General features: G+C 44.1%; 4 protein-coding genes across 4 annotated transcripts; 3 read left to right on the top strand and 1 right to left on the bottom strand.

Moving 5' to 3' along the window:
- Positions 1 to 2,032: 2,032 nt before the first annotated feature.
- LOC131293507 (uncharacterized) lies at positions 2,033 to 6,875 on the bottom strand. The gene is made up of 7 exons (XM_058321584.1): positions 6,857 to 6,875; positions 6,606 to 6,782; positions 5,856 to 6,538; positions 5,643 to 5,789; positions 2,672 to 5,574; positions 2,407 to 2,596; positions 2,033 to 2,323 (listed from the first exon to the last, which is right to left on the bottom strand). The coding sequence occupies exons 1-7, from the start codon at positions 6,873 to 6,875 to the stop codon at positions 2,033 to 2,035; spliced, it is 4,410 nt and encodes a 1,469-aa protein (XP_058177567.1).
- A 1,509-nt stretch (positions 6,876 to 8,384) lies between these two features.
- LOC131293506 (murinoglobulin-1-like) lies at positions 8,385 to 12,570 on the top strand. The gene is made up of 11 exons (XM_058321583.1): positions 8,385 to 8,449; positions 8,522 to 8,699; positions 8,775 to 9,134; positions 9,219 to 9,949; positions 10,013 to 10,277; positions 10,345 to 10,554; positions 10,616 to 10,658; positions 10,717 to 10,840; positions 10,929 to 11,467; positions 11,533 to 12,443; positions 12,532 to 12,570. Exons 1-11 carry the CDS (start codon positions 8,385 to 8,387, stop codon positions 12,568 to 12,570), a joined length of 3,465 nt encoding a protein of 1,154 aa, XP_058177566.1.
- A 1,855-nt stretch (positions 12,571 to 14,425) lies between these two features.
- LOC131293505 (CD109 antigen-like) lies at positions 14,426 to 19,795 on the top strand. The gene is made up of 13 exons (XM_058321582.1): positions 14,426 to 14,484; positions 14,876 to 15,056; positions 15,130 to 15,501; positions 15,565 to 16,283; positions 16,344 to 16,605; positions 16,687 to 16,917; positions 17,022 to 17,061; positions 17,135 to 17,321; positions 17,384 to 17,691; positions 17,752 to 18,674; positions 18,750 to 19,448; positions 19,527 to 19,680; positions 19,758 to 19,795. Exons 1-13 carry the CDS (start codon positions 14,426 to 14,428, stop codon positions 19,793 to 19,795), a joined length of 4,173 nt encoding a protein of 1,390 aa, XP_058177565.1.
- Positions 19,796 to 20,225: 430 nt separating this feature from the next.
- LOC131293504 (thioester-containing protein 1 allele R1-like) lies at positions 20,226 to 26,392 on the top strand. The gene is made up of 13 exons (XM_058321581.1): positions 20,226 to 20,275; positions 21,523 to 21,703; positions 21,777 to 22,148; positions 22,208 to 22,917; positions 22,978 to 23,239; positions 23,309 to 23,575; positions 23,619 to 23,658; positions 23,731 to 23,917; positions 23,980 to 24,287; positions 24,348 to 25,270; positions 25,346 to 26,044; positions 26,123 to 26,276; positions 26,355 to 26,392. The coding sequence occupies exons 1-13, from the start codon at positions 20,226 to 20,228 to the stop codon at positions 26,390 to 26,392; spliced, it is 4,191 nt and encodes a 1,396-aa protein (XP_058177564.1).
- The last annotated feature ends 90 nt before the right edge of the window (positions 26,393 to 26,482 follow it).

Genomic DNA, 26,482 nt, shown 5'->3' with positions numbered 1-26,482 from the left:
AGGGAGCCCCAGTATGAAAACTTTAGAACCCATATATTTGAGGGTATTTTAATTGGGAGGACGGAAACGATACGAACTGTCAGATTTCTCGTCGCGGTCCCATACAAAAGGTAAACAACATTTTTGAAAAAAGCGAAAAAATGGCTAGCCGCGTCGTTTTGTTTCCGCGCATCGTCTCGACACGTAGGTGGTGTCGTTTTGGATCGTCGAGACGGCCAGCCATTTTTTCGCTTTTTTCAAAGTGTTGTTTACCTTTTGTATGGGACCGCGACGAGAAATCTGACAGTTCGTATCGTTTCCGTCCTCCCAATTAAAATACCCTCAATTATTTCCCACTTATATTTTTCACTTTTGGGCATGCATAGCGAGCGAGATCAAAAATATTTTATCTTGTTAGATTTTGAGTGTTCTTTGATATTGCTTTATCTTTGTTAATTTTCTTAAGCCTTGGTAGAATATGTTTCTTTGCCTTGTTTCGGTCTAATCTTTACCTTTTATGGTAGCTTTGAGCTTTACAAATTAGATCTTGGTTTAGCAGTAAAATAGATTTGAATTTGTTAAAAGAAGTAAAAAAGAACGAAAGGGGAATAAGAAAGGTATTAAAACGAGAAGTTTTTAATAGAATAGTATTATGTCGTCACGGTAGGGTATTTGGATGCCGTAATGGAAAGCAAGATTTGTATAGTTTGGGACATGTTTTTGCATGTGTAGATTGCTTAGGTGAATATGATAAATATTTAAAGTTTCATATTTAACAGTCTGCAATGCATAAGGTAATGTGAATTACGTATCACGTCATACTGTTGATGAATCTATAGAAATGATTCAAAACCAAATCTGAATCGAAATCCGATTGGAAATTATAGAACAATAAAAACGAGTTCGAACTATAGCAATTTTTAAAATTGTTCTCTTGCTATATCCCAAGCGCTTTCTTAGAATTTGTAAACTACTATAGAATTTATTCCTATTAATAAACATAAAAACTGTATGACAATAGTGAAAACATGTATAATTAAGTGCAAGCTCTTATAAAACAGATAAGTTTTACATCTTTAGTTTTTAGTTCAGATATATTTGAGGCATAAAAATGTCTGGAGGGCTCCGATTACTAAACCACTTGGGGCCCGGTATAGATTAATCCATCTCTGGTTATGGATAAGAATACAGTTTTGAGGTTTTCGGGGGTGGGACCAATATGGATTGTCATTAAAGAAAACTAACTGGTTCGTTTTGAAGGTCTAAGGCAAAGGTGTCAAACTCGTTTGACCTCGCGGGCCACATTTCGCCCCAAAATAGGTTCGCGGGCCAAAACGTAAAATTGATTGGATTGATGAAAATATGTTCTTATCAATGTGGTTTGATCCAAACAGTCAATCGTGTTTAACACCTTCAAATTTTTAAAATATTTTATTTCTTCTTGTAAAATTTACAATTTTCAGTAAAGGATAAATTTTTTAACTTTAACACTAATGTGTATTTTGGTAAAGATTTCAAAACAGTAAATGTGCGTTATTACTACAGCTAACTTATTGCTCCACATCTGTTATTTTATTTGAAATGCTCTTGTAGTTCATGACGTTTGTTTTGTATGAACACTATTTATTCGCTTGTCTCGAAAATCTGTGTGAAATCTTTGCTCTTGTCAACCGCAATATTTCGGCGTGATGTGGATCAAAGTTGTATATCACTTTCTTATAGAAATTGTTGAAATTAACGTTCGTTCAGTTCTCTTACAATTCATTCAATTCAACAAAAAAAATTCTATTCAAACAAAAGCTAATACTCAAAGATCCAAACTTTCGATGTATTGCTTCAAAGGTGTCGCGGGCCGGATCCGATGTTCGTGCGGGCCGCATGTGGCCCGCGGGCTGTATGTTTGACATCCCTGGTCTAAGGGTTACGAAAAGAAAGATAAAATGTTTAATTTCATTGAACATTTATTGAACGTTTATTGGTCACGAAGTAGTTTTGAAATGAAAAGATTGATTATTCATTTTTAGCCAAATAACATTGGAGACACTGGATAACTTCATTTCTCGTAGCACTGGCCGTAGTAGGTAACGTTTTCTGTTTTTGCCGTTTCGATCTTCACCTGGTGTCCATCGTATACAACATACAAAGAAACATTAGGTACGACAAATACGACGGTATCGTAGACATAGAAGTATTTGAACGGATAGGTCTCAACACTGCCATATTCGAGGGCGTGCATCAGTTCGCTATCAACCGTAAAGGTGTATTTGGTGGTGGTGTTTTCCACGTGCTTGCCGAAGACAGGTTGCACCACAATGCTGTGGCCGTTGAGGACCAGCTTGAAAGCCTGCAATAAAGTTACGAGAATAGGGGATTTAAAGAGGGAATGATAGAGTCATTAAACGTCAAGAGAAAGTTTTGTTAGCTTACAACGAAGTTCTTCTCCAATTTCTGCACATAAACGGCCCAGGTGTAGGTCGCTGGGTGATCGGAAGCGTACATGATCCATTCGTTGTAGACCGGCGTCTTCGCCACGTCATAGTGGTACGGGGCGTACTCATAGACGGGATTCACCACGCAGTTGTCAACGTAACCATACGATTTCATCACATCAAAGTACCTAGTACGAGAAGATCACAGAGAGAACATAAGAGATCTTTGCATATTTCCTGAATGTACCATGTGGTTTTCTTACTTGGTGAAAACGGTGCTTTCCGGCTGGAACATCCAAACCCAATCGTAGTACGGGACATGATCGAAGGCAACCGTTTCGTAGGCGGACTTAACCACGACATCCACAACGGGGTAGGAGTAGTACATCGGATACTCAACGTCGACGACAAAACGGTTTTCTGGAACGTAGTGGAACTGCTCGATGTCCTGATAGTACGACGGCACAACATGTTTCACCGAGAACCAGAAGGGCTTGACGAAGTCAATGTACACCGGATGCACGTGCTGATAGTCAACCGTGTAATGATACTTGCGAACAGTGGTGTACACGTCCGCACACTCGTACGTAACCGGCACAGAGTAATCCGCGAACAAGGGCAGCACACGAGGTATGCACTGTTGGTAGTAGTACGTCGGCACGGTATGGTACGATGGGGTGTATGGGTGGTGAGTGATATTCTTTTGTACATCAGACTGTACACCGGTCCATTCCATCGACATGACCATATCATCCTTGACGCACTTGTGATCGTACGAATATCCATGGAAGTACATCAGTTTTCCAGTTACTGATTCCGGTGCCACATTCTTCACGAAATCTATGCAAATGTTCATGTTTTTCTCACCCGGTGTCTGGTGGGTGATCTGCACGTTGACCGTCTTGAAGTAAGTTCCATGTTCGTGCGTATAGTACACATTGACGTCCCAGTGGTTAACGACTACGTCTGTTTTCTTGAAGATTGCCGTCATCTTCACGTACTGGCGATGGTCCGGAGTGGTCCATAGTTTGTGCGGCAGCACATCGCTGTCTACCTTGAAGCTAAACTCGACCTTATCGAACGGATACATCTTGCACGGATTAACATAGCCCATGACACCGAAGGTGGTCGGTTGGGGTGGAAGAACGGTCGTGTAGAACCAGGTGAAATATTTTGCAACAAAGTCGAATACGGTGACACGCTCCAGCTCATGGAACAGCTCTGACGTGAGCACGTCGGTGACCGATTTGTAGTACTTCACAGTCGGAGGAACCTCCACGTCAAAGACGGACAGATAGAAGTGAATTCCGGTGTACTTGGAGTGTGATTCGTACAACACGACGTCCTTCTTCTTTGGCACCGGATGAGCGGTAGTCGTATCGTACTGGTGACATACCGGACAGGTCACCTTGAGGTAGTCCACCTCCGTTTCGGGCTTAGCATAAACCTGCGTCTTAACGTGCGACTTGAAACCGACCACATTGAACACCTCGTTCGAGTGCTTGGTCCAGACGAACTTGAAAGAGTTTTGTTGGAAGTTGAAAATTACATCGAACACTAGCGGAACGTTGAAGTCGAACGACTGCACACGGCGAGTTCCCTGCCAGGTGAGGGCGAACGGGTTGTACACCGATACTCCGTAGTATCCGTGCGCCCACATGCGGAAGAAGCTATTGACGGTAAGGGTCACCTCGTTCTGGTTCGTCGTCGACGGAACAACGACGTTGTACTTGAACTGCGTCAACAATGGTAGCTTGAGGTCGATCTTTGTGGGCACACCGTCGAAAGTGGGCGTATACAGCTCGACATCGGCGACATTTAGCACATGCGTGAACTGATACTGCAGCGTCTTGAAGATTGTCAGGTAGGTATGCGTGTAGAACTGCTTGATCGTTTCCTCGTTGAAGTGCTTCGTAAAGACTACCTTGCCGTTCGCCATAAATGTAAACTCAACATGGACCGGGACGTTTTCGTAGTTTTTGGTGATCGGTTCGTTGACCGTTTTGGGATCAACGTTGAAAATCTTAGGCCACAACAGCGAGAGTGGATTATGGACGCCCTCAAACTTCACGTATACCGAGTAGAGATCGTAGACGCGATCCATGACGTACGGCGAGAAGCTTACGTAGAACTGGTTCACCTTGTTATGTTTGACATCGGCGATCATGTTACCGCGGATAATGCTGCCAACCTTTTGTCCGGCATCGACGTAATCATAAAAGAAAGATTTCGTCTCAACCGCAGGATCGTAGTGTACGAACTGCTCAACCACACGCTCCAAATAGTGGTAGAAGTCGGTTCCGAAGTACACGTCCGAGTTGACCAAACTTCTTATGGTGGTTACAAAGAACGAATACAGATGCGGATCCTTCTCACCCTTCATAATGGCCACCACCTTTGAGCAGTAGTGCACATCCTCCATCGAAATAATCACCTTCACCGCAGCAACACGCAACTCGACCGGGATTGTCTCGTCGATCACGATAGGGAAGACAATCTCAAACAGTGCATCATGCTCATGCTCCTTGATTTCCATCAACGCATAGATAACGTGCACCTGCAGATGACGATCGTACTGCATGTCAAGCACCTGTTCACCCTTAACCAGAGGGACCAACAGATCTCCAACCGTACCAAGCTGGATGTTCTTCATACCGTGCAACCAAACGAGCTGATCCTCGAAGGTCTTCGCTTCCTTGAGCTTTTTGTAGTACACCTTAATGTACTTTTCGATCTCCACCGAATGCTGATCGTGCTGGAACGTCTTGTAGATCATAGTACCGAAGGAAAGGATAGCGGCATGGGCTACCTCCGGCTTGACAACCGACTCAAAGTTTACAAAATCCTCCACACTGTGCAGCAGCTCGATCGATGGTGCGCGCACATTGACACCCAGCGAAAACAACATACCAGCGGCGACGGAATCCTTCACCTTGTGGTTCTTCACTATGTCCATTACGAACTGCACCGAGTATTTCGTGCCCACCGAAGGAAGCACCTTGCAGAAAATGTCCACCGCCATCAGATCCTTCGGGGTGGTCGATTTTGTCAGCACGGTCCAGAACTGGCCATAGTTTTCAACGGTAAACGGTTTCAAGATTTCGATGATGCGCGAGATCACAAGGCCATGCTTCGTATCGATTTCTTGGTGCGTGATAGGATTTTCCTAGGAGCAGAGTCGAATAATTTTGGTTGAAAATAAGCTCATAATTGTGTTTCTTCAGTGAATCGTACCTGAAGGTATTGAACAGCTTCATACAGCATCACCTGAACCTTAGGAATAACGGTAGTAACATCAACCGTTGGGGTGATGGTAGAAATGGTTGGGTAGGTTTCTTCGAACACCGATTCCGCTGTCTCGTAGTGCACATAGTGATACATCTGGGAAAGGAAAACTCAGAACGTAAAATACCAATGGGAACAGATCTGTAGCAACGTTTCACTTACGGGGAAGTTGTTGAATTCAAACTTCTTGGTTGCCGGAACAGTAAAGGTGGTGTGTGTGAAGACCAGCGACTGTTTGCTCGTCACAAATTGCTTTTGACCCTCGACGGTGAACGGTTGCACGTACTTGGTGCTTTCGGAGTGCACCTTATACGCCTGGACTCCATCGTTGGAAATGCTAAGTTCGTATTCTACCACCGGCAGGACCGAGTTCCACGCGCTCCAGTTGTGGTACACGTGTTCCGGCTCAACGTTCGAGTAGATACCGTAAGGAAGCTGCGTGAACGTCTGGTAGACGGGTGTCTTGATCACGTGCACCATATCATTGTCCGAATGGACGGCGTAGGTCACGTTCACCTTACCGTACACGGTTTCCTCTGCTTCAGTGAAGACAACGGGTTTGACAAATTTTTTCGTCGGAATCTTGTCCATCGGAAGCTGCAGCATGGCCGCCACTCCCTTCTTTAGGTTCACACTCCACAGGACGTCCGACTTGGTGGTGAACACTTCCTGAGCCATCCCAAACTTATCGTAGGTAATGTAGAATGGTTGCACGATCGCTTCGGCTTGCTGGGCATACTCGGTGTAGTTTTCCGCCGTCGGCTCCATCGGCAACGGTAGTGGGCCCGTGTAGAGGAAAACCTTGGGGTCAACAAAATGCACGAACGTACCATTGCCGTTCGGATCTGTATCGAAACAATAACGCAAATCCTTAACAGAGGTGATCATTGAAGAGCGCTACGCGACCCATACCTGGACTAACGTGCAGATCAGCCTTCACACGGTACATCGAGCCGTATTCCGGTTCCACTACGCCGGTCGTCACATCGAGCACGTACTGGTACACATATTCCTCCTTTCCGGTACCCACGAAGACACTTTTCGGCACGGTCCCCTGGGCCCAACCCGTAGCCACCACAACAGCAAATGCTGTAAGAAGCGAAACAATTGTAGCCCCTCCTTACGCAACACGCTAAGGGGACGAAACGGCGCTGGAAACTCACCTAACACCAACCACTTCATCGTACGGCCGGTTCTCCACTAGCTTCCTAGTAGGGGCACACTTTTTCACCAACGATTTTCCGTTACCTTTCCGATCGTCTCCTAGGGACGCCAGCCGGTCAACTGCTCCCGTGTGTTGACCGAGGGCGTCTTTTAAAGGGCCCAGCTTATCAAGGACACCGGATGCTTGTTTACCCTCGTACGCTCCTGTAGGTCATCTTCGATCGCCGGGTTATAGTGCAGTTTAACACATAATACAAACGCCCGATAGCACACTGGTACGATGATGATACTGGCAACTGCATCCCTGGGATGTGTTGCTGCACCGTTTTGGGGAGGCTAAGAATAAATAATTTTTGGCGGTATCAGCTACGCCAAAATGTTTTGGAGTTTATTAACCTTTGGAAAGGAACATTGTTGCTTGCAGGGAGCATTAACCGGGAGCATGGTATTTTCGTTCAGCCATACATTGGGGTCGAGTTCGTATATTGCGTTCATCTCAAATGATCGGAAAAGTTGGCGTATTGATGGTTCACGTAAGCGAATGACATCGAACTTCATTGTGTTAGATCATGCTTGCCAATGCTTTACGAACGGCTTTTCTGCAGTGTTGTGCATAATTTTAAGCGAGGTAAACTTATTGCTGTTCTTCCAAATAACTATTTATCGCTCTTACCACACTTTAAGGGGAAGCATTTATAAATCGATCGATTTCAAATGGATTTAGCCATTGAGGTAGATACTTTTTCAGGTAAACCGTTTTTATGCTCATTTTTTATCTTTTTATACTAAGCCTTTGAGAATAATTGACATACTTCGGATTATCCACAGGTTTTGTAAGTTATCTGCGGTTGTTTTGAATTATTATGTTAAATAATTTTTTTGTCGAAAAATAAGTTTAATAAGCAGTAGTCCTACTTCCCAGAAGAGAATTCGCCGACTATTTAATTATCTCTGCGTAATGGAAATCTCGCAATAACCAACTACTTTAATCTGTCATACTTTCAGTACTACTTAAATTTCAACTAAACTTTATAATTACAAATTAATAGTGACAACATTACTTTATGTGCGACAAATGATCATAGTGCGACAAATGATTCTTTTGTATTTTTTTTTAGTTCTAAGCATTTCCATATACCTATCAGTTTGCTAAACTAACACTAAATACAATTTTCTATGTTAATTGTACCATTAATTTGCATACGGAAGCTGTACCACAACTTATAAGAAGCTTATCTCTATTTCTTTATGAAACTGTGCATATATTAAAATGAGTGAATAAAACAAAAAACCGCGAGAAAAACGAATACACCCACAGTTGTATGTGTTACTTTCAATTCTAATACGGAAGTAAATCCAGACGTCTGAATTTTTTGTGCTGTAACTGGAAACCGGGGATTCCCAAGTTATCGCTGCGTGATTCATTTGCCATGCGAGCCCCAAACTTGGTGATATTGTTGGAGAGAATTCAGTCTTCGATCGTTCTCCGTCGTGAACGGTTCGTCCTATTTAGCTAATTCGTTAAAGATGCTGCTCGTGTTGTTGGCCGTGTGCTTGTTGTCGGGATTCCCGCATGATTGCGCTGGTCAGAGGTGAGTGCTTTGCGTTGATAGCGACGCGGTGATGTGCAATAATACTGTAATACTACCCTAAACGATCTTTAGGTATGTGATCGTAGCACCACATACGGTGCGACCCCATTCGACCTACGAAGTTTTAGTGACAAATTTGGCGGAACAGGTGCAACAATTTCGATGTGAAATAGTTGACTCCCAAGATGTGCCGGTGCGCACACAATTGGTCCGGGTGGATCCTCAACGGATTGCGCAAGCAGACATCAATGTAGGTTCCACGTTGCAGCGGTAGGAATCGTGGTTAAGTAAGGTAAAGATGAAATTTGAAAACTGTTCTCGGCAGATCGGCTCACTAGAAGAAGGAAAGTACCAGCTGAAGGTGTGGAATGAACATCTTGCGCAGTTGCTCAACTCTACCAGCCTCATGTTTTCGAGTAAAAGCTACACGGTGCTATTCCAGACTGACAAACCCGAGTACAAACCCGGTGATAAGGTGCAGTTCCGTGTGCTTTTTCTTTTGCCCAATTTGCGACCGGTGCTGCGAGACGTGGCCCCAAGCGTCTTCATCACCGACCCCAGCGGCTATCGCATCCAGAAGTGGATCGACGCGAACGTACAGAATGGTGTGTTTGAAGGAAGTTTCCAACTTGCGCCGCATACAACAATCGGTGATTGGTCGATTAGTGCGCTCGTGAATGATCAGGTTCGTTCAAACAACCTAGCATTAGCATGCACTGAGACCGCTGATATGTTAAGAGATAACGTTAGTTCTTTACTCGCACTCTAGCATTTCTCAGACACCTTCAGGGTTGCGGAATATATCCTTCCTGTGTTCAAGGTGGAGCTTAACAGTATACCCAAATCATTCCATTGCGACCAGCAAAACATGGAGTTGCGTTTAGCGGCCCGTTACATGGGGGGCGGAATGGTACGGGGTAATGCTACTATCGTAGCCCGAGCCAACTACAACAACTACCCATCACAAACGAAGGAAGTTGGTCGGCGACATTTAATGCTCAACGGAACTGTGGTGGTTCAATTCCCGACCAGCAACGTTACGGCAGGGTGCGATGAAGAGCGCAACGTGTGGTTCGACGTGGAAGTCATGGATAGTCTAACGGGCGTCAGCTATAATTTAACAAAAAAGTTTAAAGTGTATAGCATACTGTACAACATGGACATAATTGATGATTTTGAAGGTTTTTATCCGGGTTTACCGATAAACTTGAAGGTCCGTCTTTCAGAAGCCGATGGTTCTGCGATGGCGAATGAAGCTGTGACCATAATTTACAAGGTCATAAACAGCGACCAAGATATGGATGATGGAATTCGGAACCGCGAACTATTAAATACAAATAGCCATGGAATTGCACGCCTTCGAATCAATACTACAAGTGAGACGTATAGCGTTCACGTTGAGGGCTACTATAAGAATATCACCTTCCCATTACTCTACGCGGAGCCTTTGTATCTAGAGAAGGGTGTTAAGTTTCTGACAGCTTACGTTAGACGCGCATAGTAAGTGAGCGGTTATCAAATTTGATGTTTAATGCATTACACTCATTATGGTTTCTCCTGCAGCCACACTGTTAATGATAACATTACCATTAATCTGGATTCCAACGTGAGCATTCGAAGGATCTTTTACATCGGCTACTGCCGAGGTACGGTTTGTACCAAAGGAGCGATTGAATCAGAAAATGCCAAAAAACATCACACACTGGTCATTCCTGCGAACTCCAAAATGCCACCGAACATGAAGCTTGTTATGTTCAGTGTCTTGGAAAATGGTGAAATTTTAAGCTACCCTGTCATCGTACAATTTACATCAGTTGGCATTAATGCGGTAAGTTGTCTAGATACGTTTTGAAATTTTATTTAGTGCGAAAAGTTTACTTACAAATGTGTTTCAGTTTAAGGTAAGGTGGACTCAAGACCAACCTGGTATGTACAAGTTTAACATACGTGCAGAGAACGGCGCGTTTGTTGGACTACTTGGGGTAGATCAGAGTATAACGTTGAGACCATCGTCGAATAACGACATAACACTGCGTAAGATCGAAAGTACGGAAAAGGATTCGGAAGACTCCATGGTCCTCTGGTCTGTGCACGACAGTTTTGGAGTAAGTACAAAACAAACGGATTGACCGCTGATCATTCTTATGCATGATGTGTGCTTTTCAGAGCCTAGGAGCAACGCTTCTGACCGACGGATATCTTACAGATGGTAAGTGGAGAACAATAATAACCAGTGGTAGTTTTTTCCAATTTCTATGTTTTTATAGTTGGAAACGTATACCACGGACCGGGTGGAGGGATCGCTGACTATTCCCGAAACAACTTAGATGACGATACTCGCCAAGATTTTCCCGAAACATGGATTTGGGAGTCGTTGACTGCTATCGAGTTAGTGGAAAGCATCTGATGTGATTTCGTATGTTTTTTGTTGATAGATTTTCTTATTTATGTGATCTTGTTTGTTTTCTAGTGGAAATGGTACTTTGCTGAAGCGTATTCCGGATACAATTACAACATGGGTTGTGACTGGCTTTGCTGTTGGACAAGAGCACGGTTTGGTCGTTTTGAAAGAACCAGTTCGCATCAACAATGCTAAGGAAGTTTACGCACAACTGCACGCGCCAGCATCGATCAAACAATTCGAAGTAGTCGATGCGGTCTGTCTCATCCATAATAATGGTAACAATATCACCGTCAACGTTGAATTGTCACCGAATTTTGGGACAAAGCGTAATCTATTCCTGAGAAAAGAAGAATCGAAAAGGATACCGTTTAAACTATTGGCAAAAGCTATTGGCGTGCTGACGGTAGACGTTGTAGTGAAAACACAGAAGGGAGTTACCATCGATACAACGCGACAATCAATAGCGGTACATCCGGCTGGCGAAGAGAAAGTTGCAGACGATGTTCGCTATGTTAATTTCGAAAAATTGAACAGCACCAATATCAGTATGACGGTAAAACAACTAAACTTGACAACATCCTGCAGTGCCACGGAGGTTCAATTTTCCGTTATTGGTATGTTGTGCATCATTCTGTTAGTTTTGCTTTTCCATGCTACTGAATTGGTTTTGTTCTTGTAGGAACACTCGTCAATTTGAACCAGTATGATCTGGAAAGTATGGTGTCCGCTTCATATGGAAGTGGTGGGGAGAGTCTTCTGTTCCTTCAAACGGCGATTTCAGTCTACGAATATCTTAACAAAGTTGAAACTCTGAATCAGGGTAGAAAACAAAAGCTTATAGGCTACATAGAGGTCGCCTACCAACAGCATCTTCGGTTCCGCTTGAACGATGGCTCGTTCAGTATGTTCGGTACGGTGCGCAAGTGTAGCAGTATCTGGCTGACAGCGGCTACGGTGGAAACCCTGGTTAAGGCGCGTACCTACCTTGCGGTAGACAATTCGGTGATAGTCGAAGGATTAAGTTGGCTAACAAAGCAGAGCCAGGATGATGGCAGCTTCAAAGAGAACTGCCCGATCGTGTATCCACACATCCAATCGACAGGAGGGAAGGAATTGTCTCTGGCAACCAGCGTGTTGTTCGCCTTTGTTGGTAATGAATACTCCGAGCGGTATTCAGATTTGATAACCAAAACCGATTCGTTGCTCAGGCGCGAGCCCATAGAGGACGTATACGTGTTGGCCAAAATGGCGTACCTGATGAAGAATGATCGTACGATTCTGAAGAAACTGAATGACAAAATTGTAAAACAAGGCTCTTACTACTTCTGGAGGGTATCGAATCGGTCCCAGCCAACGCCTTCAGAAAATACACGCAACCAAGGAGCAACGGCTTACGCCTTGCTAGCAAACTTGAACCAGTACAAGCAAACTCTGAGTATAGAAGACCTGCTACGGGTGGCGCAATGGATCCAACAGAACATGTTCACCAGTGATCTGCGCAAGACGTCGTTAGAAAAAATAGTCGCACTACAAGCACTGAAATCTCTGCAGGATCGGGTCACGACCGTGACACCAAACATGAACGTACAGGTTTTGCAAAACAAACTTCAGCTTAATGACAAAAATCGAGAATTACTTCAAACGATAAAATTACCGGCTACGGCTCTCGATGTGACAGTATCGGTTAAGGGAACAGGATTTGCTATGTTCAAATTAAGCTACCGATGCACGGTTCCTCCAATGAGCAATGAAGCGAGAAATGAAAAGAAATCCAGGCGAGCAGATCCAGTTGATGTGAATATTACAAAACTGAAGCAACATATGCAGACGCAATGGAATATTTGTGCAACTTTTAGTGTGGTTTTTTCTCGTAGCGCATTCTGTAGGTTCAACATATATCTACCCACTGGATTACATTTGGTTGAACAGTCCTATGCGTTTGATAATCGGACAAGCGTAAGTTTTTACACAGATATACCAGGATAGTTATGATTTTCTTATTTAAACTATTCAATGATTTCAGAGTGCTTCCAGTCAAGATGGAGACACCCGTTTGGAGCTCGTCTACAATGTTAACAATTTTCCTACCATTTGTTTCCCGGTTACTGCGCTGACCTATTATGATCTGGTACACCTGACTACTGGCATCGTAGAGCTGTGTCCCTTGGATGGAACAGGTGATACACGAGTTGTTTTTTGGGACAATATGTTATCTATTTAAGCGTTTCATCAATTTCAGATCAGTGTACTGCTTTTATGCTCGCTTAGACAAAAAGCAACTGCTCACGACACATGCTGCCTTTTCCGGAGTTAAATGCAGCTACGATAAAAGTGCGAAAGCTTCAAAGGTTCACTAAATAAAGTTGATTCAAAAGATGATAGCAATATTATTTACAACCCGTTTTTCTCATTTCGCTGGAAATTCAACTGAATCTTTTTAACTCTTAAAATAAGCACTATATGCTAGCGTATTTTGTAGTAATGTTGATAAGAATAAAACTTCATAGTGATCCAAAGACTTGAAAAAAAGCTATTGGGAGTGGTTTACAGTTACAATAACTAAAACCAACGAAGCACATTTAAAAACACGCTCTTACGTGGAGCTCCTGAAGATATATATTAGTATGTTGATGTACAAAGGCCGGTTTGTCAGCAGTAGCATGCTGCCAAACGTTGAATCAACGTGGATCCGAACAGTAGAAATTATATTGCATTATTAAATGCTATGTGTTTAACAGACAGAGGGCAGTACGATATATCTCATTCCCCATAAAAATGCATTGATCCAATTTACTTCAAACAATTTTGGTATAATTTTGATGTATTTATTTTGTTTTTTGTTTGTGAATCTGGTTGCTCGTACTAGGCAACAAGAAAGGAAATGGCTCAACATTCGCTTTGTTGTCAGAACATATCATTCATCGTTGCTATTTACCAAACTTTTCTGCATGCATGACTGGAGACAGCATACTAATTTACGTTGTACATTTCCTGGAGGCTAACTGAAAATCGAAACGGTTTTACAACGTGTCGCGCCCAACATCCCCCAACGATGGCGTCATATGCAACACGTTTCGTTACTCACTAACACTAGTCGCGGTTTTGGAGGGGTGAATGTTTGTTCCAAGAACCCCCACGATAGTACCTTTCAAACTGGCCGCATGCGCGAACCAATTCTCTGTGTGTTTGCTAGAAAATTGAGTATAATCATTGGCAAAATTTTTGAAGAAAAAATCATCACAAGAAAAAGAAAACTTGCTGTTAAAAACAGCTAACGGGTCATAGATTTTAGAACATGAATTTTTAATTCAAGTATTCGAATTCAGTTAAGCGAGGGGAGGATGATTGAGGAACACTGCCCTACGCTCAGGGAAGTCACGCATACATACAGCGTACATGTAACATTAGCTCCCCAATGCTGGCATCTCCGGAGCTTATAAATATCGCTACATTCGGGTGATGTGAGATAAGTTGAAGCACAGTAGTCGGTCGAATGGTGTCTAAATCAAGTGTTGGTAAAACAAGTGTTAAAACTCTATTTCTTCAGTATTAATTTCATCATGGAATTGGACATGGAGCCATATGCCGAACCAGTTGACTGCAAGAACCGTCCAGAGGACCACAAAAATGGGTAAGTTTTGTTTTTGGATCATACTACGCAGTATATTGTTGTTTTTGCCGGCGTACAATCATCGCCGGCATTTGTGAGGTGGAGAATATTTTCATGGATGACTCATGCGTATACCCTCGACACCGTCGTATATTTGAATGTGTTTGTTTGTTTTGTACTGCTTGTATGGTGCTGGGAGAATGTTTTGAATAGGTTTTTGTTGCATGGAGGGAGTGGATTTTGGATTGGTAAATCTCTAATTTTAAATCAATTAGCAACAACAAATGGATGTTCACTGTAGACAGTAAAAATTGCTCATCTTCTTCATTTTGAAGTTTATAAAAACACACATACACAGATCGTCCTAAAAAATCAGTTCACATCTGTAACGCACATTGTTTCTTTACCACAGGCATTATTCTATCGTTGGGTCAGCGATTCTACGTCCAAACTCCGAATATCGCATATGTGTGACTACGTTCGATTTGAAAGAAGCGATCGAGTTTCGCATATCCATCAAAGATGGTGCAAATATAATTAATAGCGAGGAACTTACGCTGAGCAATAATGAGTCCCGAAACGTTACTTTAGAGGTAAGAATTATACATTATTGTGTTAAAAATGTTCGAGTTGAAGATCATTTATACTTTTTCTATTTTACTTCAGATTGGCAGTATTCCCAAGAGTGAATCGTATGAATTGGTGGCAGAAGGATTGTCCGGAATAATTTTCACGGAGCGCGCCGCTCTTAAATTCGACGACAAGCAGTGCTCGATGCTGATACAAATGGATAAGGCCTGGTACAAACCTGGCGATACGGTTTATTTTCGGGTGCTGGTTCTGGACCGTGGCTTCAAGCCATATGTCCCACCAAGCGCCAACGGTATGACAGTGTTTATTCGTGATGGGCAGGGCAATCGGGTGAAACAGTGGAGCAACGTAGCATTATCAGAGTGTGGGGTTTTCGAGGCGGATGTTCAACTATCCACGGAACCCATAATAGGAGATTGGAGCGTAAACGTGAAAGTAGCAGAAGAGGTGAGCGAAGAAAAGAAAATAATCTTTCCCATGCTTTATTAAATGTCAAATCAAATTCTTTAGGAGCAAGTGAAAAACTTCCTCGTTGAGCGCTATGTGCTGCCAACCTACTCGGTGAAGGTGGAGGCGCCTGGTTTTGTCTTTCTCTCCGACGAGGTTTTGAAGTTAGTGGTGACCGCCAAGTATACCTTTGGGAAGCCGGTCGTAGGCGAGTTGACCTTGTCCGTCAAACCGAGTCAGGAATGGTGCGGTTGGCACGAATCGAACAAGGTTCCTGTGCACAAGCAAACCGTGCCGATCGATGGCAAAACGATTGTCGAATTCAACCTTAAGGAACTGTTGAAAGAGGATTTCTACTTTCGAGAGGTTTCAGTCGAGGCAGAAGTGAAGGAAACCCTTACTGGACGGACGATGCGTGACTCTACAAAAGTGAAGCTACACGAAAAGCGTTACAATGTGAGCCTTGAGGAAGAATCGAGCTATTTCCCCGGTTTGCCTTACCACGCCTGGATTAAGATCACGAATGCCAACGGCAGCCCCGTGCAGGATGCTTCTAACCCGGTACATGCTACTATCAACAATAGAAACATTGATTTGTGGAAAGATAGTCTTACCCTGGATAGTAACGGAATGGCAAAACTCAATGTTAATTTGGATGAGTTGAAGTTTTCTTACCTTACTGTGCATGTGACGTATCTTGGAGAGCGCTACGAGCCAGGAGGTATTTCGAAACCGGATGAGAGTGTAAAGGCCAAAATGAGAGTACGCCCAAAGGAGAAAGTGTAAGTTAACTACTCAGGTATCTTTGGGCAAAACTTTTAAACTAGTTCATAATTTTACAGGTTTACCCTCGGGAATGAGCTGCATTTCGAAGTAGCTTCTACGCATCCTCTGAAACACGTCTCATACTCCTTGCTGGCTCGCGGAGAATTGGTCGCCAGCGGAGTCATCGATGCGGCGGACAGTACACTCGTGCCTATTACTCTACCGTCCACGAGCCAAATGCTGCCACGAGCAAAACTTTTGTTACACTACATTACCACGGAAGGTTATATCGTGACCTCTCACACTAATGTCGCCTTTGACAATGTGTACGAAAATAACGTAAGTATTTTAGTTGGGCGTAAGCCTTTACAAAATTGAAAACAACATTTTATAGCTCATTTATTTCTGATATTGACACAGGTTAAGCTGACACTGTCGCAGGAGGAAGCCAAACCAGGGGAAGCCGTGGATCTGACTGTGCAGACGCAGAAGGATTCCTTCGTCGGACTGCTAGGGGTGGATCTGAGTGTCGTGTTGCTTAAGTCTGGCTTCGATCTAAGCCGGGATAAGGCAACCGAAGAATGGCAGCGTTATGAATCGGCTCCTTCTGCTCCATACCGTTGGGTTGAACACAACGTCAGAGATGCTGAGGTACTGACTCTTAAACCTCAAACTTAACTCTCTCTTAAACCAGTTTTAATCTGGTGCAAAGTATACATCTATTAATTACATTTCAATTTCATTGTTTTTTACAGAGCGTGGGAGCAATTTTGCTGTCAAATAGGTTTCTCCCACGTAATTACATTAAACATGGGCTTGATGTTTTATGAGCAGGAATAATTATTAATTTTTTCATGTTTATTCATAGCACGGCGACCTGCCATAATGTATGAAAGTGGCATTGCATATGCTAGTAGTGCCATGTTTGGAGGTGCAGCTCCAAGAGCAATGAAGATGGCCAAGCGTGGTGGGCCCGTTGCCGATTCAGCAGTTGATGAGCCGCCTGTACGTTCGAACTTTTGCGAGACGTGGATCTGGGAGAGTTTTTCTGTAGGGTAAGAATATGACCGTTCAACGAGTAAAGGCAGCATCTTTCAACAAGCTCTTCTTTACTCAGCAATGAAGCGCGATCCATTAGCAAAACTATTCCGGACACAATCACCTCGTGGGTTATAACTGGATTTTCACTCAACAAAACTCACGGCTTAGCACTGACGGATGAGCCATCGAGGATTACCGTATTCCTTCCGTTTTTCTTATCGATTGACCTTCCGTATTCGGTCAAGCTGGGAGAAACCGTGCGAATTCCGGTGGTCGTTTTCAACTACATGCAGGAAGATCATGAAGCGGACTTGGTGTTCTTCAACAACAGTGACGAGTTTGAATTTGTTGCTGATGACACCACGGAAGCGAAAGTCCTTGAAGGTATGAATTAGAAAATGTTGCCCTTTTTAGGAATGACTCCTTATGGCAAGTTTGTTTTAGATCATCATCGCACGATCAGATCCACGATTGCACGTGACAGCGGAAAAACATTTTCATTCCTGGTAAAACCGAAAAAGGTCGGTCACATCACCCTGAAGCTAACGGCTAAGTGTGCGACTGCCGGCGATTCTATTGAGCGACTGCTGCTGGTAGAACCCGAGGGTCGACGGCAGTTCATCAACAAGGCCATGCTGATCGATTTGCGCACGGAAAAGGAGATGCACCAAAACTTCCAAGTGGAAATACCGGACGATGCCGTTCCAGACTCGAGCAAGGTTGAGGTGTCCGTCATAGGGGATGTGCTGGGATCGTCAATTGAGAATCTGGACTCCTTGATCCGCATGCCGTTCGGATGTGGCGAGCAGAACATGCTCAACTTTGTCCCGTGTATCGTCGTGCTGGACTATCTGAGCGCCTGCGGACGTCTCTCGGTGGAGATCGAGGCAAAGGCGAAGAAGTACATGGAGGTGGGCTATCAGCGAGAATTGACCTTTAGGCATGCGGACGGATCGTTCAGTGCATTCGGGCAATCGGACGAGAAAGGTAGCACCTGGCTGACGGCTTTCGTGGCCAAGTCGTTCCAGCAGGCGGCGAAGTACGTCACCATTGACATGGCGATCATCGATAAAGCGTTTGAATGGCTCGGCAACGTGCAAGCAAAAGACGGGTCGTTTCCTGAGGTTGGAACCGTTTGTCACAAGGATATGCAAGGTGGTTCTGGGTCGGGCATTGCGTTGACGGCTTACACGTTGGGTGCCTTTTTGGAGTTCGCAAAAAATGAAAAATTTGAACAGAAGTACGCGAAAACCGTCGAGACAGCGTTGGCGTATATTAAGAGCAACATTAAAAAGCAAGAAGATATCTATGCCTACGCTCTGGCTGCGTACGTGCTAGAAAAAGCTGATCGTGTGTTGAAACGTGAAGTTCTTTCGGATCCAGCAGTTCCGAAGCCCACGAACGAAGCGATCGATAAAGCTCATCGTGATATAAAATTCGAGGTGTTCAATCTCCTGGAATTGAAGGCGACGATCAAGGGAGATCGTAAATGGTGGAGTAAATCTACAGACACAGCAGTCGATAGCAACCCCAGGTGCTGGTGGAATCGTCCCTGCTCGGTCGATGTCGAGATGAGTGCGTACGCGTTGATGGCCACACTCGAGGCGAAGCCCAACGGGCTGGAGGGGTTACCCATCATGAAATGGTTGGTCTCACAACGCAACGACAAGGGTGGTTTCCAGTCTACTCAGGATACGGTCGTGGGGTTGCAGGCACTCTCGAAAATGGCCACCAGCCTGTCAGGATCGGAAGCAAATATTTCGATCAAGGTAAAGTTGTCCAATGAAGAGGAGAAATCGATGGCCGTCGATCGTGATAATGTTTTGGTGTTGCAAAAGTACGAGTTGTCAAATGCAACAAGAGAGCTTGAGATGAGTGCCACCGGAAGTGGATGCGCCCTATTCCAGCTGTCGTACAAGTACAATATCAAGGACATAGACAACAGCCCGCGGTTCATACTCATCCCGGAAGCTAAGCGAGGATCGTCTGTTTATTCCATCGAACTAAAGATATCCGCCAGCTTCATTCCGAATGCAGACCAAACCGTCTCCAACATGGCCGTGATGGAGGTGGACATGCCGAGTGGCTGCGTGGCCGAAATTGACAAAACAGAGTTCTTGCAGATCAACAAAAAAGTGAAGGTTTGTATAGTCAAATGCATAGTATCGCTTATGTTCCAATGACTGAATGTTTGTGGACTGCGCGTTTTATGTTTGCAGAAAGTAGAAACGAAGCGAAGCGATACAGCAGTGGTACTTTACTTCGACAACATGGATGAAACAGTTGTCACCGTTCAGATAAGTGCCTTCCAGAAGCACGAAATAACAAATCCGAAGCCTGCCAATGTAACTATTTATGACTATTATGATAACAGTATGTATCGGTTCTAATTTGGTAAGCTATAGCCTATAAGCTTGATAATATAGCCATTTCTTTTTTCTATATTTCAGCGCGCTGTGCAAGTTCGTTCTATGAAGTTACAGCTTGAATGTGCTTAGAGTTGCAGGTGGCCAAAGGTTCCTAAGGAATAGTATTCGAACAGTTTAAATGTTGGTTTTTAAAAAAAGATGATCCACTATACATTACTAACTTACAAAATTTTGAAATATATTGAAATTTTAAAATTGTACAAAATTATTTGCTTTCTTATATTGAAAGAAACTTCGTTTAATTCATGGTAGTATAATTCCACCGACGCACCAACTATGGGAAGGGAGCATTATCGTTCTACGAAGCCCGAAGCCATCTAGGTTTTAAGTTAGATATTGAATAGCTCCGTCCATACAACACGTATCTTAAATAATGTCAGAAATTGATATTTTGTTATATCACAACATTTTACAAAAGTTATGCTGTGCCTAAATCAAGTGTTGGTACAACCAGTGTTGAAACTTTGATTCATCAGTAATTATTTCATCATGAAATCGGGCTTGAAATACAAAATCTGTCCAAAGGGCAACAAAAATAGGTAAGATTGGTTTTTGGAGCATACTTCGCAGTATATTGTGTTTTTTTTTTATTTGGCACTACATCCCCTAGTGGAACAAGGCCTCCCTCCGAAGCGAGTTTTTGTGACCGAAAGACGGTATACTATAGATCGGTGGTCAGCCGTTCATAATACGGGGGAGTGCCAGACTCGAGATTCGATGCCACACCTGTGGCGTGGTGTTTCCTCGCGCTACCGCTGCACCATGGGCACCCCTATTTTGGTTTTTGCCGGTGTACAATCATCGCCCGGCATTTGTGGGGTGGAGCATATTTTCATGGATGAGTCAGGCGAGGAGTGGGAATCGCAAGCGGCTGAGTGTACTGGCCGACGAGCCGATACTGCGCCTTTCACGGACCGTCACACACATGGAAGGATCCTCCACTATAAGCGAACGGAAGAAGAGTTCGACACGTGGGGAATAGTGAGCGGCAGAATGTGCAGCGGCACGGATGGTATGGAGGGAGACGGATGTGCACCGGAAGTATTCGCTTTTCTGTAAGCTCAGGTAGAGAGCAATCAATGCAATGCTCCTTATTTCTCTGAATTTTTTATTCTTGTTTAAGGGAATTTTTCCTATTGACTGAAACAATGCGCAAACCCCTTTAAACTTTAAACTTTACCAAGTGGCGCAACCGCAGCACACCTATAGTAAGGCTCGCATGTACTGTGGATCATAGAAAATAGTACAATATGCTGTAACTCGGGTCGAGTTTTTTTGGTAGACTTGGATTTTTTAGCAACATTTTACGATACATCGGTGCTTTTCATTTATGTCGATAGAGGGTTCAGTTAAAGCGAGACATCCTGTGCGTCAAGATCCGGCACTGGTCGAACAGGAAGTTTGCCAGATTATTTCGTATCAAATTTCTATACTGTTGTTTTTGCCGGCGTACAATAATCGCCCGGCATTTGTGAGGTGGAGCATATTTTCAAGGATGAGTCATGCGTGTGCCCTCGACAACGTCGTACAGTTGAATGTGTTTGTTTGTTTTGTACTGCCTCTATGGTGCTGGGTGAATGTTTTGAATTAATTTTTGTTGCATGGAGGCAGTTTTTGGATTGGTAAATCTCTAATTTTAAATCAATTAGCAACAACAAATGGATGTTCACTGTAGACAGTAAAAATTGCTCATCTTCTTCATTTTGAAGTTTAGAAAAACACACTTACACAGATCGTCCAAATCAATCAGCTCACATCTGTAACGCACATTGTTTCTTTATCACAGCCATTATTCTATCGTTGGGTCAGCGATTCTACGTCCAAACTCCGAATATCGCATATGTGTGACTACGTTCGATCTGAATGAAGCGATCGAGTTTCGCGTATCCATCAAAGATGGAGCAAATATAATTAAAAGCAAGGAACTTACGCTGAGCAATAATGAGTCCCGAAATGTTACTTTTGCGGTAAGGTTTATAAATGATTGTGTTAAAAATGTTCGAGTTGTAGGTCATTCATACTTTTTCTATGTTGCTACAGATTGGCAGTATTCCCAAGAGTGAATCGTATGAATTGGTGGCAGAAGGATTGTCCGGAATAATTTTCACGAAGCGCGCCGCTCTTAAATTCGATGACAAGCAGTGCTCGATGCTGATACAAATGGATAAGGCCTGGTACAAACCTGGCGATACGATTTATTTTCGGGTGCTGGTTCTGGACCGTGGCTTCAAGCCATATGTCCCACCAAGCGCCAACGGTATGACAGTGTTTATTCGTGATGGGCAGGGCAATCGGGTGAAACAGTGGAGCAACGTAGCATTATCAGAGTGTGGCGTTTTCGAGGCGGATCTTCAACTATCCACGGAACCCATAATAGGAGGATGGAGTGTAAACGTGAAAGTAGCAGAAGAGGTGAGCGGATAAAAGAAAGTTATCTTTTCCATGATTTATTAAAATGTCGAATTGTTTAGGAACAAGTGAAAAACTTCCTCGTCGAGCGCTATGTGCTGCCAACCTACTCGGTGAAGGTGGAGGCGCCTGGTTTTGTCTTTCTCTCCGACGAGGTTTTGAAGTTGGTGGTGACCGCCAAGTATACCTTTGGGAAGCCGGTCGTAGGCGAGTTAACCTTGTCCGTGAAACCGAGTCGGTGCAGTTGGCACGAATCGAAGGTTCCTGTGCTCAAGCAAACCGTGCCGATCGATGGCAAAACGATCGTCGAATTTAACCTTGAGGAACTGTTGAAAGAGGATTTCTACTTTCGAGAGGTTTTAGTCGAGGCAGAAGTGAAGGAAACCCTTACAGGACGGACGATTCGTGGCTATACAAAAGTGAAGTTACACGAAAAGCGTTACAATGTGAGCCTTGAGGAGGAATCGAGCTATTACCCCGGTTTGCCGTACCACGCCTGGATTAAGATCACGAATGTCGACGGCAGCCCCGTGCAGGATGCTTCTAACCCGGTACATGCTACTATCAACAATAGAAACATTGATTTGTGGAAAGATAGTCTTACCCTGGATAGTAACGGAATGGCAAAACTCAATGTTAATTTGGATGAGTTGAAGTTTTCTTACCTTACTGTGCATGTGACGTATCTTGGAGAGCGCTACGAGCCAGGAGGTATTTCGAAACCGGATGAGAGTGTAAAGGCCAAAATGAGAGTACGCCCGAAGGAGAAAGTGTAAGTTAACTTCTTAGGTATCGTTGGGCAAATTTTGTTAACTCGTTTATAATTTACCAGATTTATCCTCGGGAATGAGCTACATTTTGAAGTAGCTTCTACGCATCCTCTGAAACACGTCTCATACTCCTTGCTGGCTCGCGGAGAATTGGTCTCCAGCGGAGTCATCGATGCGGCGGACAGTACACTCGTGCCTATTACTCTACCGTCTACGAGCCAAATGCTGCCAAGAGCAAAACTTTTGTTACACTACATTACCACGGAAGGTTATATCGTGACCTCTCACACTAATGTCGCCTTTGACAATGTGTACGAAAATAACGTGAGTGTTTTGGATGGGCAAAATTGAAAACAACATTATATAGCTTATTTGTTTCTGGTATTGACACAGGTTAAGCTGACACTGTCGAAGGATGAAGCCAAACCAGGGAAAGCTGTGGATCTGACTGTGCAGACGCAGAAGAATTCCTTCGTTGGACTGCTGGGAGTGGATCTTAGTGTCGTGTTGCTTAAGTCTGGTTTCGATCTAAGCCGGGATAAGGCGACCGAAGAGTGGCAGCGTTATGAATCGGCTCCGTCTGCTATACACCGTTGGGTCGAACACAACGTCAGAGATGCTGAGGTACTGACTCTTAAACCAGTTTTATTCTGGCACAAAGTATGCATCTTTCAAAAATGTTGCAATGTCATTGTTTTTACAGACCGTTGGAGCAGTTTTACTGTCAAATAGGTTTCTCCCACGTAATAATAACAAATATGAGCTCAAAGTTTTATGAGCAGAACTAATTGTTATTTTTCCATGTTTACTAATAGCACGTCGACCTGCCATAATGTATAAAAGTGGCATTGTATATGCTAGTAGTGCCATGTTTGGAGGTGCAGCTCCAAGAGCAATGAAGATGGCCAAGCGTGGTGGGCCCGTTGCCGATTCAGCAGCTGATGAGCCGCCTGTACGTTCGAACTTTTGCGAGACGTGGATCTGGGAGAGTTTTTCTGTAGGGTAAGAATATGACCGTTCAACGAGTAAAGGCAGCATCTTTCAACAAGCTCTTCTTTACTCAGCAATGAAGCGCGATCCATTAGCAAAACTATTCCGGACACGATCACCTCGTGGGTTATAACTGGATTTTCACTCAACAAAACTCACGGCTTAGCACTGACGGATGAGCCATCGAGGATTACCGTATTCCTTCCGTTTTTCTTATCGATTGACCTTCCGTATTCAGTCAAGCTGGGAGAAACCGTGCGAATTCCGGTGGTCGTTTTCAACTATATGCAGGAAGATCATGAAGCGGACTTGGTGTTCTTCAACAACAGTGACGAGTTTGAGTTTGTTGCTGATGACACCACGGAAGCGAAGGTCTTTGAAGGTATGAATTAGAAAATGTTGCCCTATTTTGGAATGATTTTGAACGGCGTGTTTGTTTTAGATCATCATCGCTCGATCAGATCCACGATTGCACGTGATAGCGGAAAAACGTTTTCTTTCCTGGTGAAACCGAAGAAGGTCGGTCACATCACCCTGAAGCTAACGGCCAAGTGTGCGACTGCCGGCGACGCTATTGAGCGACTGTTGCTGGTAGAACCCGAGGGTCGACGGCAGTTCATCAACAAGGCCATGCTGATCGATTTGCGCACGGAAAAGGAGATGCACCAAAACTTCCAAGTGGAAATACCGGACGATGCCGTTCCAGACTCGAGCAAGGTTGAGTTGTCCGTAATAGGGGATGTGCTGGGATCGTCAATTGAGAATCTGGACTCCTTGATCCGCATGCCGTTCGGATGTGGTGAGCAGAACATGCTCAACTTTGTCCCGTGTATCGTCGTGCTTGACTATCTGAGCGCCTGCGGACGTCTCTCGGTGGAGATCGAGGCAAAGGCGAAGAAGTACATGGAGGTGGGCTATCAGCGAGAATTGACCTATAGGCATGCGGACGGATCGTTCAGTGCATTCGGGCAATCGGACAAGAAAGGTAGCACCTGGTTGACGGCTTTCGTGGCCAAGTCGTTCCAGCAGGCGGCGAAGTACGTCACCATTGACATGGCGATCATCGATAAAGCGTTCGAATGGCTCGGCAACGTGCAAGCAAAAGACGGGTCGTTTCCTGAGGTTGGAACCGTTTTTCAGAACGATATGCAAGGTGGTTCTGCTTCGGGCATTGCATTGACGGCTTACACGTTGGGTGCCTTTTTGGAGTTCGCAAAAAATGAAAAATTTGAACAGAAGTACGCGAAAACCGTCGAGACAGCGTTGGCGTATATTAAGAGCAACATTAAAAAGCAAGAAGACATCTATGCCTACGCTCTGGCTGCGTACGTGCTAGAAAAAGCTGACCGTGTGTTGACACGTGAAGTTCTTTCGGATCCAGCAGTTCCGAGGCCCACGAACGAAGCGATCGATAAAGCTCATCGTGATATAAAATTCGAGGTGTTCAATCTCCTGGAATTGAAGGCGACGATCAAGGGAGATCGTAAATGGTGGAGTAAATCTACAGACACAGCGGTCGATAGCAACCCCCAGTGCTGGTGGAATCGTCCCTGCTCGGTCGATGTCGAGATGAGTGCGTACGCGTTGATGGCCACACTCGAGGCGAAGCCCAACGGGCTGGAGGGATTACCCATCATGAAATGGTTGGTCTCGCAACGCAACGACAAGGGTGGTTTTCAGTCTACTCAAGATACGGTCGTGGGGTTGCAGGCACTCTCGAAAATGGCCACCAGCCTGTCGGGATCGGAAGCAAATATTTCGATCAAGGTAAAGTTGTCCAATGAGGAGGAGAAATCGATGGCCGTCGATCGTGATAATGTTTTGGTGTTGCAAAAGTACGAGTTGTCAAATGCAACAAGAGAGCTTGAGATGAGTGCCACTGGAAGTGGATGCGCCCTATTCCAGCTATCGTACAAGTACAATATCAAGGACATAGACAACAGCCCGCGGTTCATACTCATCCCGGAAGCTAAGCGAGGATCGTGTGTTTATTCCATCGAACTAAAGATCGCCGCCAGCTTCATTCCCAATGCAGACCAAACCGTCTCCAACATGGCCGTGATGGAGGTGGACATGCCGAGTGGCTGCGTGGCCGAAATTGACAAAACAGAGTTCTTGCAGATCAACAAAAAAGTGAAGGTTTGTATAGTCATATCCATAGCATCTTTTATTTACCAAAGATTGAATGTTTGTGGACTGCACGTTTTATGTTTGCAGAAAGTAGAAACGAAACGTAACGATACAGCAGTGGTGCTTTACTTTGACAACATGGATGAAACAGTTGTCACCGTGCAGATAAGTGCCTTCCAGAAGCACGAAATAACAAATCCGAAGCCTGCCAATGTAACTATTTATGACTATTATGATAACAGTATGTATCGGTTCTGATTTGGTAAGCTATAGCCTATACGCTTGATAATATAGCCGTTTCTGTTTTTCTATATTTCAGCTCGATGTGCAAGTTCGTTCTATGCAGTTACAGCTTGAATGTGCTTAGAGTTGCAGGTGGCCGAAGGTTCCTAAGGAATAGTATTCGAACAGTTTAAATGTTGGTTTTTAAAAAGATGATTCACTAAC

Source organism: Anopheles ziemanni, chromosome 2 (assembly GCF_943734765.1).
Source record: "Anopheles ziemanni chromosome 2, idAnoZiCoDA_A2_x.2, whole genome shotgun sequence".
Classification (NCBI taxonomy): domain Eukaryota; kingdom Metazoa; phylum Arthropoda; class Insecta; order Diptera; family Culicidae; genus Anopheles; species Anopheles ziemanni.
This window is presented reverse-complemented; position numbering and strand designations above follow the sequence as displayed.

Bases quoted from the DNA above. Each gene is read 5' to 3' on its own strand.
- LOC131293507 (XM_058321584.1), bottom strand. The intron at 5,790-5,855 runs GTAAGTGAAACG...TTCCTTTCCCAG, and splicing joins TTGAATTCAACAACTTCCCC to ATGTATCACTATGTGCACTA. The intron at 5,575-5,642 runs GTACGATTCACT...CTCTGCTCCTAG, and splicing joins AAGCTGTTCAATACCTTCAG to GAAAATCCTATCACGCACCA.
- LOC131293506 (XM_058321583.1), top strand. From the start codon at position 8,385: ATGCTGCTCGTGTTGTTGGCCGTGTGCTTGTTGTCGGGATTCCCGCAT. The intron at 8,700-8,774 runs GTAGGTTCCACG...TGTTCTCGGCAG, and splicing joins TTGCGCAAGCAGACATCAAT to ATCGGCTCACTAGAAGAAGG. The intron at 10,841-10,928 runs AGTGGAAAGCAT...TAGTGGAAATGG, and splicing joins TCGTTGACTGCTATCGAGTT to TACTTTGCTGAAGCGTATTC.
- LOC131293505 (XM_058321582.1), top strand. From the start codon at position 14,426: ATGGAGCCATATGCCGAACCAGTTGACTGCAAGAACCGTCCAGAGGAC. The intron at 15,502-15,564 runs GTGAGCGAAGAA...CAAATTCTTTAG, and splicing joins ACGTGAAAGTAGCAGAAGAG to GAGCAAGTGAAAAACTTCCT. The intron at 19,681-19,757 runs GTATGTATCGGT...TCTATATTTCAG, and splicing joins TTATGACTATTATGATAACA to CGCGCTGTGCAAGTTCGTTC.
- LOC131293504 (XM_058321581.1), top strand. From the start codon at position 20,226: ATGAAATCGGGCTTGAAATACAAAATCTGTCCAAAGGGCAACAAAAAT. The intron at 22,149-22,207 runs GTGAGCGGATAA...CGAATTGTTTAG, and splicing joins ACGTGAAAGTAGCAGAAGAG to GAACAAGTGAAAAACTTCCT. The intron at 23,918-23,979 runs GTAAGAATATGA...TTCTTTACTCAG, and splicing joins TGGGAGAGTTTTTCTGTAGG to CAATGAAGCGCGATCCATTA.